Source organism: Melopsittacus undulatus, chromosome 1 (genome assembly GCF_012275295.1).
Source record: "Melopsittacus undulatus isolate bMelUnd1 chromosome 1, bMelUnd1.mat.Z, whole genome shotgun sequence".
Classification (NCBI taxonomy): Eukaryota; Metazoa; Chordata; class Aves; order Psittaciformes; family Psittaculidae; genus Melopsittacus; species Melopsittacus undulatus.
The window spans coordinates 22,267,662-22,283,580 of NC_047527.1; the positions used below are offsets into that span (position 1 = coordinate 22,267,662).

General features: G+C 37.4%; 1 protein-coding gene across 1 annotated transcript in view; it reads right to left on the reverse strand.

Annotated features, from left to right (window-relative positions):
• VPS13B (vacuolar protein sorting 13 homolog B) overlaps nt 1–15,919 on the reverse strand; it is a 449,503-nt gene that overhangs the window by 199,501 nt on the left and 234,083 nt on the right. The window contains exons 25-26 of the mRNA XM_034068500.1: nt 12,495–12,701; nt 922–1,093 (exon numbers count right to left, since the gene is read on the reverse strand). Coding sequence (XP_033924391.1) covers nt 922–1,093; nt 12,495–12,701 — 379 coding nt within the window. The remainder of the gene's footprint in view (nt 1–921; nt 1,094–12,494; nt 12,702–15,919) is intronic.

The following is a 15,919-nucleotide window of genomic DNA, read 5'->3' on the forward strand; positions in this document are numbered from 1 at the left end:
TCAGGTGTTCATAGCATAATTCCTGAAAAACTATAAAAAATATTTGCCAAGATACTCTAGCAATATTTGACATTTCTTTGCCTCAATAATTAGTTTTTTAAAATCAAAGGCTCATGTACATCTCTCTGAAAATTACTTTTAATCATTATTCTCCTTATTTATACATATTTCTAGGAGTAACAATGTTAATTGCTAAGCAACAGCGTTTCCTAACAAAAAAACCCCAACATAATTTCAGGTCCTGCATTACATTTACAGAATCGGAGTTCCTTTCATAAAACTACTGTTTGGATGATAATCCAATTTGAATATCAAACTAAAAAGAGAAGTTTTGTACCACACACATTTCTTGTTTCAACACAAAATCTGAAACTTCTACTTGAACTCCATATTAAACTTCCTATGACTTTAAGGGTTACACTATGATGGTAATGTTAAATTTATATTTGAAGTTATCAATAAAAAACTACATGTCTATGCATGGACATAAACAAAACACTACTAAACTGAATAAAAACAAAATAAGATTGCTTCTCAAGTTTTTAGTTGCTGATCAGTAATGTTTACTCTGACCAAGGACCTTCCGAGTCTTGTGCTCTGCCAGGGAGGAGGGGAAACCAGGAGGAAGCAGAGACAGGACACCTGAAAATTTCACTCAAGTAGAACAACCAACTTGTCTCCAATTTAATATAATAATTATTCCACAAAGGGGAAGTTCATGCCGAAGAACAGTCCTGAACTCAGATCACATGTAGTAACCTAATTACAGTTTGCTGCTCTAGTTTAAAAATAGATCTAACCCATTATTTCTGCATTTCAGTGTTTAATATTGTTAAGAAATGCTCTGAATAGTTAATACTGTGCTGTAAAATAATGTATGGATTTTAAAATAGTATACTATAGGAAATAAATGCTAAATACCTGTGCCATTATTTCTAGGATCAGGAGCAAACAATTTTATAGTAATTTTTGGCAACATCCACTGCATCCATAGGCTGACACGTCCACTTGAGACTCCGATATTACTTGTTGTTTGTTCCAGTGTAATGGAGTCTGAGAATGGAGAATCATCACCGCCCTGAAGAGAATCACCCTATGAAATAAACGTAACAGCTGAAGAAAAAGAGTATTCCTTTTCACCACTCATTTTTTCTTATGTCTAAATGCTACTTTTGAACATTTCTGTTATTTAAAAAAGGTGATTGTCACTTGTGATGTTCTTAAATATATGCTACATTGACAAATGAGCTTGTAGAAGCTTCTGTACCATCAATTATCTCTGTTCATTCCCTAAAACATTAAGGACTCAACAAAGAAGACACAAAGATTAATGTTTTCAGGAAAGGACCATGACAAATGAAAGCTTAACTGAAAATCCCGTTACAGGGGGTTATCAAAGCCCTGCAGGCATGTTCTGATAGTTCTTGATGGCACAACTGAAATATTTTCAGCAATGGGACTTCATCTTGCTCTTTAGCTGGAATATGCTGCCTCCAAACAGGAAAAGAAAGATGCAAACAATTAATCTGTGATCGGCTTCTAGTGTTTACAGCCTATTAAGCTGAATGCAATGGACACTTATGTCACTAATATCAACCAGAAACCATTAAAAATTCACCAGCATCTTCACTTTCAGCTCCACCAAGTGTTGAATATTTTCTTAATTTTTCAAGCGCAAAAGGTAAGGACCAGAGTATTGTCACTTGGATCCATTAAGGCCAAGTTGTTTCTAAGATTTACAGACAAATAATCACCCAAAATCTTAACTTTTATTGAAGATGAGGAGGATTAGCAATTGTAAATTATGATGATCAACATGTTCAGGAATTTTGAGATTTACCTCATGACTGAGACAATGTCTACAGAAGGCACCCTGGAATCAGAACAACACAGAAAGCATAGAAGTTTGACTGAATCTGTTTTAACCTATCAGGCAAGAAATTACAATGCACTTGCTTAAGCTTCAGATATCCCAGAAAAGCTTACTTCCAGTAGCAAAGTTTAAAATCTGACAATACTTGAGTCATTCTGCTGTCTAAGACTAGAGAATGTGAGTATGGAAATTCTGTTAGCAATCTGTTTTCTGGATATATAGAACTTATCCCAAACCAAATGAACATTTCTTGGCTCAAATGGAAGCATTTATGTTGATAAATCACATTTTCAACCAACTAAGACCTACAGTTTAATTATAGGATTTCTTACCACCAACCTAACCCTAAGAGAAGACAAGAAGGTAGCTTAAGGTCTTACAAAAGCTTTGCACACAAGCCATTATGATTTTGGGCTGACATACATCAAACAGAAGTTCAAACAATGAGCTTCTAGAGTTTATTGCATAATGGAGAATATGAGTATTTTTAGAATCATAGAATAGTTAGGGTTGGAAAGGACCTTAAGATCATCTAGTTCCAACCCTCCTGCCATGGGCAGGGACACATCACACTAAAGCATGCCACTCAAGGCTTTGTCCAACCTGGCCTTTTACCACTTTATTTTTCAGAGAAGCACTGAAACACAGATTCTGCTTCATGCCTTCAGCTTTATAGCACTCAAATTAACATTTACTGATATTTTTTCTTGTCCCAGCAAAACTCTTTGAGAAAACAGAGAGAAACAGCAAATGAACTTTACCCTTGAAAACCTCAGGGATACCTAGTACAATTGGTAAGAAACCATCCACACTGTCAGTAGCTGAAATAGAGATATTCATTCATACAAGGAAAGGAGAGCTTGTACAACTAACATAGGTACGTTACTGGAAAATAATACCTAAACATAAGATGACAATATCTGGACCAGTTCAAAAGATGTGTTGAAATAAAAATTAATATTCAATTCAGCTTCAATTATCTATAGTAATGGTGGCTTTACATTAATCAAAATACATGGAAGAAACCAGGTACACTTTCATTTATTTTTACATTTATTCTTTCAGCCATTATTGCTTAGCGCTCTGAACAAACTACCTGTAGAGCCATAAGTGACCATCTCTCCCAGTTTCACCTGGGAAAGGGTTAATTTTCTTCCTGGTGTGTTTTGGCTTTAGTCTGACAATAATGTTGATAACACACCGATGTTTTAGTTGTTGCTAAGTAGCACTTACCCTAAGTCAAAGAATTTTCAGTTTTCCATGCTCTGCCAGTGAGGAGGGGCACAAGAAGCTGGGAGGGAGCAGACAGGACACCTGGCCCAAACTATCCAAAGAGATACTCCATACCATAGAACATCATGCTTATTATATAAGGTGAGGGGAGTTTGCTGGAGGGTGGTTATCACTGCTTGGGGACTGGCTGGGCATTAGTCAGCAATTGTGTTATCTCCCTCTTCACTATTAATACTGCTACTATTATTATATTGTACTTTATTTTAATTATTACACTGTTCTTGCCTCAAACCACAGGTTTTACTTTTTTTTCGATTCTCTTCCCCACAGCACGCATGTGCATGCATGGGGCTGCATGCTACTTAGTTGCCCGCTGGGGTTAAACCACAACACCACAGAATCATAGAATAGTTAGGGTTGGAAAGGACCTTAAGATCATCTAGTTCCAACCCCCTGCCATGGGCAAGGACACCTCACACTAAACCATATCACCCAAGGCTTCATCCAACCTGGCCTTGAACACTGCAAGGGATGGAGCATTCACAATCTCCATGGGCAACCCATTCCAGCACCTCACCACCCTAACAGTAAAGAATTTCTTCCTTAGATCCAGTCTAAACCTCTGCTGTTTAAGTTTCAACTCATTACCCCTTGTCCTATCACTACAATCCCTAACGAATAGTCCCTCACCAGCATCCCTCATCAGCCTGTCTTAATACTGGAGGTGCTCCAGTCCCCTGATCATCCTCGTGGCCCTCCTCTGGACTTGTTCTAACAGTTCCGTGTCCTTTTTATGTTGAGGACACCAGAACTGTACACAATACTCCAAGTGAGGTCTCACAAGAGCAGAGTAGAGGGGCAGGATCACCTCCTTTGACCTGCTGGTCACGCTTCTTTTGATGCAGCCCAGAATACAATTGGCTTTCTGGGCTGTAAGCGCACACTGAAGCTGGCTCATGTTTGAAAACTGTTAGATCCACAGAAGTAAAAAGTTAGCTGCTGCTAGTATCAGGTTTCTTGATTTCAGTCTCCTCATCTCACTCTTGAAAGTGAATGAAAGGAAAGAAATCAGGCCACAGCTCTGTAAGACAAACCTTCAGGCTCAGTAGTGATGGAGTGAGATGCTATATAGCACTGTAATGTTCCTTCCATGGTGATATTACACAATTCAAAAAATAAATATCCTATTCTCATCAATGAAGTTTTAAGGAAAATCAGTGATATTTCCATAATATTACATATATTTTATTATAAGCTTGTACATTTTTTAAAAATAATCATAGCTAGATTTAGAAGCAAACTGCAACACGTTATATGGACTGAGAAATTAGATTTTGCTTTATGAAATGTCATTCAAATGATGATGAGCTTTTGCTCTTGAGATATCATTTGTGAAGAGGAAAACAAAGAAATATGAGTCCAATTCTAACTTTACCATGATTCAGAACTATTAATCCGTCTGACGGTGTCTTTTCATTATGAATGTAACTAGCTAGGACATAATTCAGGTATGTGCAAAATATACCCTGACATTTTCTAGCATTAAAGCTTCTGTTTCTAAATACTAAGTAGTTCAACTTTGTAAATCTCTAGGATTAGAGATTAGTGCTATTATTGCTAATAATCAGTGGCTGGGGAGCAGCAACTTCAAAAAATGTGTTTTTTCAAACTTCAGACTGATCTAAAGTGGCTGGACAAGGACGAGAAGGGTAAGAGCAAGATTATCAGAAAGAAAGCACAGTTGTCTGTGCATGAAGGAGCCACCCAAAGACAATTTCACAGAATCACAGAATTGTTCTGGTTGGAAGGGACCTCTGGAGATCACCTAGTCCAACCCCGTGCCAAGGCAGGGCCACCTAGAGCAGGTTACACAGTTTTCAAATTTCTCCATAGAAGGAGACTCCAAGACCCTCCTGAGCAGCCTGTTCCAGTGCTCTGCCACCCTCAATGTAAACAAATTCTTTCCTATTTTGAGGTTAAACTTCTTCTGTTTTAGTTTATGGCCACTGCTCCTCATCCTGTTGCTGGGCACTGAAACCCCCTTTCAGTCTTCTCTAGACTAAAGAGGCCCACCTCCTGCAAACTCTCTGAGCCCTCTTAGCTCAGATCCTCAGATGGATTTCACAGGATATCAAGAAATGGAAGCCAATTATTTAAACCTAATAAGTTATTATTATTTTGTATAAAGTACTCCGTGGTATCCTCTTCCATTTTTTTTTTAACAGCTGGACTATTTTTCAAGTTCTTTCTGTACTGCAGACAACACTTCAGACACTTAATTTGCCAAACTGCATCTTACAAACTGTGATGGAGGGGGTGGGAAGTGCAGTCAGTCTCCTCCTTGCCTTCCACACACACCCTCACTCTCCCACTGGACATGCTCCAAAATGCGTTTTGTATGAAAACTGACTTTGTTCTAAAAGTTTGGCAGGTCTCTACATTTCTGATAGTTAAAAAAAGAAGAAAACAATAGTAAATGAAAGGGTATGGTTAAGAGCAAATATGCACTGCCACCATGGCAAGTTTTGAATTTTATAATTGGTTTCTTTTATTTTTGCAATTTAACGTCTTCAGATGTTTTATGCATTCTGTTAACTTTTTTTTTCATAGGAAGCTGTTTTTGTTTAGTGGTTTGCGCATACAGATAACTTTGTTCTGTAGAAAACTGACGCTATAACTTTCCCACACTTTTCTTTAAGATTAGTTTTCTGAAGATATTAAATGTTGTACTATGCCTCTCAGAGAATCATCCAGTTGACAATTTTGGCATAAGGTTACTTATAACAGTATTTGTGAGATTCTTCAAGAACTGCATGTATCTAGCATAACCCCAGGCATATACAAAAAGCAAACTAACCCAGGAATGTGCAATCAAATTTAAAAGGAGCAAATCTTGAATTTTAGGGAGTGTGGTTCCCTACCAACTTCCAAGCTTATTAAATCTACAAAGTTTACAAAAAAACAGAGTTACCAGTACAGGCACAGATGTATCATTAGAAACTGCTTCCTCTTTTTCTAAACACATGATGAGATAGACCATATATCTGATATGCTATAACCAAAAAATTCACAGGTGAGGAAAAGTGGCCAACATGCTTGCAGTTGCTGTTACTGTTGCTGAAGTTAAGCATTCCCTGGCTTCATTCCAATGATGTTTGCAACGCTGATGCTTGTCTGATTTGCAGATGTTTCTCACACTTCAGTTTCTGTAGCATGTGAGGCAGCTTTATTAAATCATATTCAAAATGTGTAGTACAAAACTGCATAGCTGTAGAACAAAACTTCATTTAGTCAATGCACAAGTAAGGCCTCCACATGCATGTATTTCTGGAAGTGAACTTGAAAAAGAAAAGCAGTCCTTGAATTTCAAAGTCAAAGGAGGTTGTTGATGTAGAACAGTGTTACCAGAAATAAAGGAATTTGTGAGCCTCTGGATACAAACAGAGGCAGAGTAAGATGGGGGTCAGACACCTGGACCTGCAATTGCCAGGGTTTTGGAAGCTGTTGTATCACAGACCCTGCAAGTCCTTGCCAGGGTCTCAACTTGTGTGCACTACTGTGAGCTAGCTTGACGGCATAGCTCTAATCGCAGTAAGCCGAGGTTTTCAGCGATAACCTTTTCTCCACAGTGTGCCAGCTGCAGAGCTTATCAACAGACATCCCCAGCTGCTCAACACCATGTCCCCGGCAGCGGTTCCTGGGTTACTGGCTCCACCCATCCCCTACTTCAACAGTTCAATGTGAACATACTCTGATATTTTTCTGTCATTCAAACATATGTAAACAGTTGAATTGGACCATTCTTTTTCTCAGTGGCAGAAGCACTGCAGATGCTCCCCAGAGGCAGATATTGCTATACGGCTATCCTTTGGGAGCTGAAAATGAAGCAACTGCATTTCTTCTTAGCCTTCTGTTCATGGTACTGTAACCAGAACCACTGGGCAGTCTCAGGGGCTGAAAAACGGATGGTCTGCAGTAGCTGATGTCTTTTTTTCTCTTTTTTTTTTTTTTTTAGCGAGGTCGAATTCTTAGAAATTTTTTGCAGTGCAAACCTAAGAAACTGAAGCGAGAAGAGACTGTTCTCTTGTTTCTCATGCAGTTTCAATTTTCATTTTGGATTTTCAGCACCCAGCATGGTATTGTTAAATATGTTTATGCATTAATTTTCTGCTCTGTTTCCAGATCTGCAGAAAAATCAAGCCAGAGTCAGAAACCCTGAACTATTTTCCCACAACTTCTCATGCCAAGTCCTAAAATATACAATTTAATTCTTTCACCAATTGTTGCAAATTGACCAATATACAGAGTTTATTTTCTTAGCAGAATTTATCTTTGTTCATCAGGAAGATCCAAACATATGAGGCCTTCATCCTTGGCCTGCCTACAGCTCAGGGATGATCACAGTTTGGCCACACTAATGCTATGCCTTATCAAAATAACTTCTGCGTTCTTGCTCAATCACTGAGTTTCCCCAAGGACTAAACACTTCTACCACTGTTTGTACTTAAGTAAACAGTAACAAGTGGCCTGTTGTAGTCTGTACTACCTTTGCTTTTGCTGTTCCAAGGAAGGATGGTAAAAATGATTAACTGTTTGCAGCCCTCCAGCACTTCAACCTCTCACTCATGTTTCCCTGTCTTACCACAACCCAGACTAAAATTCAGTAAGCTAGGTAGCTTTACTCACACAGGGCTGTGGTGCTCACTATCAACTTGTCAGCATGAAAAGAATTACACAGAGCTTAAAATATAAATCATCTATAGATCATGTAAACAAATTACTTTTTTAACTGTTTAATATAAACATTTGTGAGAGTTTGCTTTCTTCTAATTCATTTATAGCAAGTCCACTGCAGCTGAAAGAAGCTTTAAAAATAAACATTTGTCTCCCACCACACAAAATAACATATTAACTGTAAAAATCTCTAAACTTAGGAAAAAATACACCTATCACAGCAAAGTATTGTTGTTCGACAGACTTCAAGCTTTCAAGATTTAAAAATTTAGGAACATATAAACAAAATACAGATGCTGATAAACTTCTGAAAAATCTCTGTAAGTCAAAACTGCAGAAATAAATATTATTAATCACTCTATATACGTCATTGCTGCTCAGCAGTAATGACTATAAAATATACAGCTGCAAGGCTGATTGTGGCTGATGTACTTGAGTTTAATACATTACCTCCTCTATTTCTTTACTTTCAAAAATTATTGTTACAACAGTCTGAAAACAAGTCTTAGTTTAAAAATACAGGATGGTATTTTCCAAATCAAACAACATGGACCTGGATTTGCTCCCACTGACTTCTTTGTGAGAAACATTAGATTGATATTAGGTAACTTCAAATTTCTAAAAAACCAAAATATACGTAAGTAATCAGTACTTCCATTTTAGAGAGTGTAAAGATATAAAGTACACAGTATTTCAAGAGATTTAAAGTATTTTTCTCTTTCACTGAGGATTGGCAAGTTGTTTTCAGACTTGTCAGTATCAAGACAGCAATCAACCAAGGTTTTGTTGGTGTTAGGTCTCCTGGCCAGTAAGTGCCTGTACTATAAATGCCTCATCTGCTTTTATTGCTCCCTTGATGGAATTCAGAGTCTGTGAGAAGGTAAAGGAGTGGTCTAGTTCCAACTAGCAGCAAAACCACAGAAAGTGATAAATGAGATCCAGGAAAATGGTAGAATGCTGCTCCATTCTTCTCAGTTGGCTTCGCCCTCTTTCCCCTCTAGTGTTCACTGAAAGCATGCCTTTTTACAGTCATCCTCTGCTTCCATGCACCACCACGTATTAACTTGGTCATCCAACTAGGTGAATCACCTCACTTAAACTGGTACCTTGACATAAAATTAGTCCTAAGAGTGAAGGGATAATTTTTTTTTATTTCTTTTGTTTTAAGCCTGTCTTTAATAATAAGAAAGCACCAGGTCAAGACAACATTGCATGTTACATCTCATAACAATCAAATCATTTAGATGAATCCTCCACTGGATAACCCTTCCTTGTCTCTAAATTGGAGAGACATCAATTTGATAGGTGGACCACTCAGTGGATAAAGAACTGGCTGGATGGCCACACACAAAGAGTTGTGGTCAGTGGTTCAGTGTCTGGCTGGAGACCAGCAACGAGTGGTGTCCCTCAGGGATGGGTGTTGGGACCGGTCTTGTTTAACATCTTTGTCAGTGACATGGACAGTGGGATTGAGTGTGCCCTCAGCAAGTTTGCTGATGATACCAAGCTTTGTGGTTCAGTTGATAAGCTGGAGGGAAAGAATGCCATCCAGAGGGACCTTGGCACACTTGTGAGGTGGGCTGATGCCAACCTCATGAAGTTTACCATACCACGTGCAAGGTCCTACACCTGGGTCGGAGCAATCCCAGGCACAGCTACAGGTTGGGCAAAAGGGAAATTCATTGCAGCCCTGTGGAGAAGGACTTGGGGGTGTTGGTCAATGAGAAAATGAACATGAGCCGGCTTCAGTGTGCGCTCACAGCCCAGAAAGCCAATCGTATCCTGGGCTGCATCAAAAGAAGCGTGACCAGCAGGTCAAAGGAGGTGATCCTGCCCCTCTACTCTGCTCTTGTGAGACCTCACTTGGAGTATTGTGTACAGTTCTGGTGTCCTCAACATAAAAAGGACATGGAACTGTTGGAACAAGTCCAGAGGAGGCCACGAGGATGATCAGGGGACTGGAACACCTCCCATATGAAGACAGGCTGAGAAAGTTGGAGCTGTTCAGCCTGGAGAAGAGAAGGCTGCGTGGAGACCTCATAGCAGCCTTCCAGTATCTGAAGGGGGCCTACAGGGATGCTGGAGAGGGACTCTTCATTAGGGACTGTAGTGATAGGACAAGGGGTAACGGATTGAAACTTCAACAGCAGAGGTTTAGACTGGATCTAAGGAAAAAATTCTTTACTGTTAGGGTGCTGGAATGGGTTGCCCAGGGAGGTTGTGAATGCTCCATCCCTGGCAGTGTTCAAGACCAGGTTGGATGAAGCCTTGGGTTATATGGTTTAGTGTGAGGTGTCCCTGCCCATGGCAGGGGGGTTGGAACTAGATGATTTTAAGGTCCTTTGCAATCCTAACTATTCTATGATTCTTTTTCACCATACAGTACCAGTAAGCTTTTTCAAGACAGATATCAAAGGTGCTCTTAAAGTGTAAACATAGACTCACAAATTCATCAATATGATAGTACCCATAAATTCAAACACAGAATTTTCTAGCTAGTAACCTTACAGGAATCTGAACTCTGGCTTGACTTCTCATGACAATGAATCTCCAAGTGTGGGGTTTTTTCAGTCACAGTAATTCAAAACCTTCGCATTTCTCTTTTATTTTTTATACTGTTAATTAAAGCCTTTGTATACCCTACATACTGTTTTTATTTTAATTACCTCAATACAACTAATATTACCATCCAGTTAACAAGAAATGGAATAAAATTCTTCTCAGCTGCCAAGCCAAAAATACTAGCCTCCTATTTAAACAACTCATGAATCTTTTCCTGACAATATAAAAATTACCCTTTTAATCATTGTTTTCAATTTCTGACAAAGAACTTCTCACAATCTCAAATATCTGCCCATGCATACATTCTCCTACCTCACTGTCTCTGTTAAGCAATTTACACCTGCCTCATTATGCTTTTCTGTCTGTGCACTTATATATCCCTTGTGCTGGCTCTTCCTTCTGGACTGCCTTCCTAACCACAGACAGAATGCTTTAGGCTGAGAGCTCTGAATGGTGATGATGAATAGGAGTTCTGTTCCTCAGTCTTTCAGTCATATGAACTATGGCTTCATGCAAACACTTTCTCCTACTTGTAGCTTTCTTTCTCCTTCTTTAATAATATCCTCAGACCATGGTCAATTTTTAAATTTATTTATCCTGTCTAAGCACAATGGTACATTTCTTTCAGACCAATTTTCAAATCTCAGTTGTGAAGTCCTATGGCAACTCTAAGCTTCCTATTGTGAAAAAAGATGCAATATTAATGTCATGTGTCTTAATATAACTTTCTATTTGAAGAAAATTGAAATTATGGTGTTAGCTTTAGAGTAGAGAAGACTGAATGCAAATTCTAACATTACCCTTTGACGGCTAATTCACCAAACTTCATTTAGAGCAGGAGAAAAGTTAGATAGCAACATTTGTTGAGAATGGGAAGAAAATGAAATAAATGGTTTTTGCAAAGGGGTAGGATATGAATGCTAAACTTGGAGCTATATTACCAAATTAGTCTTGGTAACATATGGATTAAAACAATTACTGAATCATTTTCAAATAATGCTCCAAGTACAGCATCTACTCCAAATAGTGCTGTCTATATAGAAGGTCAAACCAAATTGTTATTTATAAAACTGGTGGTTTCTGAATTAATGAAAAAGGGATTTGATGTGAGTAGGTGGAAAACCACTATTTTTGTGACCATCTTGTTTTCTAACTATTATTGCTTACCTTCAATTCTGTATCCATGGTAAAATTTTTCAGAATTGAGATCACATACACATAGAATACATCAAGCCCAATATTACCTACATAACCTAGGAACATTTTAATGAAATGACATAAGAACTGAAACTCTAGCTCAAACACCTTTTAATGACAGTTACCCCTCTGTGTGTGTGTGTGTGTGATGTACATAAAAAGTAAGCATTTAATTTTCTCCAAACCCAGGAATTAATATAAACCATACACAGGGTAAAAGCAATCCTGGCCAAATGTTGTTGAATATGTAATTGCACTCAGTATTCAAACTGCTGTGTATTTGCCTATGTTCCAGAAGCGTTCTATGAGGTGCCCCCAAAATTGCTGCATTTATCCTAAAAATGAAGCCCTGTCTCTCAGAGCAGTCTCCCTGAATTTTAATAGCTTCATGTTAAGAATGAAACATTGTGTATGTATGACACACCACTGATACAAATTCAATTCATCTTACACATTTTTGTCTCTCTCTTGGAGCAAACACAAGGCCAACTCATTATTCTAACTAGTAAGCCTGACAGGTACTAAGAAAATCACAAATACTAGGCCTATTCAGTTGCACAGCCTCCTATGACCCACATATTCCACTATGTGTCAGCTACCTGGTGACTCATAGCTAATGATACTCAGGGATAAAGTTTAACACTGTATTGATGCTGAAAAAAGAATCAGACTTCTTTCCTTGGCATGTTAGAGAAGCAGAACACCTTCCCATGCCTCAAAACAGTATTTTACAGTCTTAGGCACACACAGAAGTTAAGATCAGGTACCAGATTTCTTCAGGCACTTATGCAGTGCTGTAAGCTAGAGAAGCAGAAATACATAAAACCAAAGGGCCAATCTTGCTGGCATTTGAAGATGCATATCCAAATTCTTACATTTTTTTATGAAAGCCTACCTCTGTAGTGGTCCCAATATCAGCTGATGGGCTGTACGTGCTGGTATCTGGTGGAGCGGTGCCAACACTGCTTTTAACTGGAGAGCTAGGAGGAGGAGGTCCTGTCATGGTTTCGGTATACACAGATGATTGATAGAGAATTCCTTTCCTCTGAATTTTATTCCAAACTTTAGTTGTGATCTCAGCCAGTTCATACAGAAGTTGCACCTAAGCAAAGAAAAAACCAACAACCTTTTCTAAGATGAAGCTTTCTGAGGGGTGAAGAAAAATAAAAGTCCTCCACTGAGATTGAGAATGCAGCAAAAATTAACTCCTCACCATTTACAGTGTTCGAATAAGCAGCTACGTTGCAACTAAAATGATTAAAATCAGTTACAGTATAGTGACTGTGATAAAAATAATCTGTGCTTTCTGTAAACATATGGTATGTAGCTCAAAACCATAACCAATAACATGGTCTTGTAAAAATCTACTAATATCTATTTTGACAAGTCAACAAAGGTAATTTATAGTACCTTTCATATGCATAGGTCCTGCTTCAAGAAAAAGGAAAACATTAAAACTTTATGATATATTAACAATGCAAGAATTATGCATTTAAACAGTATTAAAATAATGATCGCACACAGCATATGAAACTGTTCCATTTTTGGAAGAATATCCCCTATCAAACTCAATTGTCTCCTGGCATATGTCATTCCAGTATTCAGAAACACACTGTTTAACTTGCACATTGTTTGACTCAGATCTAAGATATTTACACAAGTTTTTGTAAATAAGCATTAATCACAGATTTTGTATGACAACACACTGCAATATACTGTATAAAACAAGCTCAGAGAAAACTGCAAACAATATATAAGCAGATCCACAGCTGGATACCATACCCAACTTGCCATTATAAAAAATGGAAATTCTCATATTTATAAGAACTTTAAGCCTCAGGACACATCTACTCTATGAAGCTGGCTTCTTATGTGGGCAGAACAGATGCAGAAAAACACTGTTGTCAATCTACATTTGATAAAAAACAGTACTTGATTTTGTGCGTGAGAATGTTTGATGAAGTCTCAAAGTACACGCTACAGTTCTTTCTTCAGAGGTACAGTGCTGGAATTTTATAAAAACCTTCTTAATTCATCTTGGATTTTCTTTTGAAGTTTCAAGGCTTACAATGAGCAGGTCATACACTCCTTTGGAGGGATTTTTCCTTAAAGGACATAAACTTCTTAATACACTTTTTGTCTTCATACACAGAGCAATCTACAGAGAAACAATAACTGGCTGAGGCAAAAAGTTCTTTTAGTTATCTTTTAAAATATTTTGTGTCTGCAGCACTCTGATACGCACTGGTAACCTTTAAATTACTAATTGCAAATTTCTATGTTTTCCTGAGTCTTTTCCATGTAACACCGGAAGATCGACTAATAATGTCCATCTGATTGATTGAGTAATATAACATTAACTGGTGTTGACACTTTGCTGGCAAAAGAGTCTCTAGAAAATGAATAGGATACAGGCACATATCCAAATCATACATTCTTACAACCCCTCTCTCCTCCTCCCCCCCCAGATATTTTCGGTCAAGAAACCAAAGGATAATTTCAGCTATACTTGTCTTCATGAAGCAGGGCTTCCAGAAATTTAATTATGCTACTGTTCTCAAAGGCACAAAATAACACAAAAGAAGGAGCTTATGTGTTTATATACACACTCATACGCAAGGTAAAGAGGTTTGTCATCATGTAATCTAACACGAGTTTAAATTCTTAGAGAGGTTGCAACAGTCATAATAATTAAATAATTACTCATGTTAGGTTTTAAAATCGCTCGGGTTAGAATCTTTGCAGCCACTCCGAAGCAGTGGCTATTTCAGACAGCAGTAGCCATCCTCCAAATATTGCCAGCAACCAGACACCAAATAGTAAGGCACTAATAATCCATCCTGCTCTGAAACCAGAAGCAAAACAAGTTCATCAATTAAAAATGGTATACTTTGATAATTTTCATGGAGATATGTTAAAAAGTAAAAAAAAACAAAAACATCCTCACACCAAAACCTCATAAAAACAAAAAAGAAGGCACAAGTGTGCATGCTCATAAAGTTTTAAAACTTCAGATAATGAGCTAAAGTTATATCTTGGGTTATTTTTAATCCACTTAATTTTATTCCATTGGTTGTTACTCATTAAATGTAAAAATGGAAGGATTTCTACTTCTCCTGTTGGCTGAAGTTTTTCAAGTGAGTAGTCTCAGTATTTTGAAAATCCATTTCTGATTTTATTAGAAGAGCTAACATAAGTGTAAGGCCTCTTGCCTTTATAAGTATTTCTGAGCATAACAGTTAATATATAATAATTATTTTTAGTACACTCTATTCAAAAGAAGAAAAATTGTATGACAAAAATAGGAATAACTCTGCCAGTATTTGTTAAGAAAAGTTTCCTTCTCAGGCTGCTTCTACTCCCTCCCTAGCAAAACCACACATAACTCAGTAAGACCCCACTGACTACTTGGCAAAAATCTGTGAAGTTCAGTATGTTACAGCATTTTATACTTAAAAAAATAACACATTACTACAAAATTGAAAATTATAACAGAAGACAATATCCTGGCAATTCTGCACACTGGAAATATCTCCTGACTTTTAACAATCATCAGAACATGGTTTCCTATTAAATCATAGTAGTCATATAGTAAAATACTTCACCTTTGTTGCCATTTAACAAATTCACTAAGTATCACCTACTTTAAGGCTGTCATCTATATAGAAAATACAGTCCATTCTAAAGAATGAAATTTCATACTCTATTATGAATTTGTAACTATCAAATGCTGTTTATGTAATTGTATTTTCCATATTCTGTTCTTGAACATCTGATTAAAGACAACTGATGTTGGGTTAGGTTTTTTCCCCTCTTGCACGCATAAAGCAGAAAGAACAAGCAAGGCAGACAGAAGGGAGAAAGTACAGTTCAAGAACCTCCGCTAAATGCGGAGGAAAGAATATCCTTCAAGACAACAATATATGGTCTGATATTCTACCATACAACTTCATGTTAACATATCACTATATTCGTAATACAATCTACATGGAGCTTACAATTTAAACTTTTAGTACAAATATTTTGCATAGTTTGCAAAATAATTATATGATCACACTTTGCAGCTCGAAAATGTATTATTTTACTTGCTCCATTTTTCTTTCTAATTTGCACCTTAAATTTAGATCAGACTTCCACTTATAAGTTAATACTATTGATGTATTAGGTATATTAGCCATGAGTTATCCTTTTGGAAGTTTAAAAAAAAAAAAATCAGAGTTGATCTGACAGTTTGCTGGAATTTCACTGAGAGCTATTTTACTACAAAGTGTTTACCAATTCTCTAAATAGCTGCGGTATCCAGATTAATCTTGACAGCTC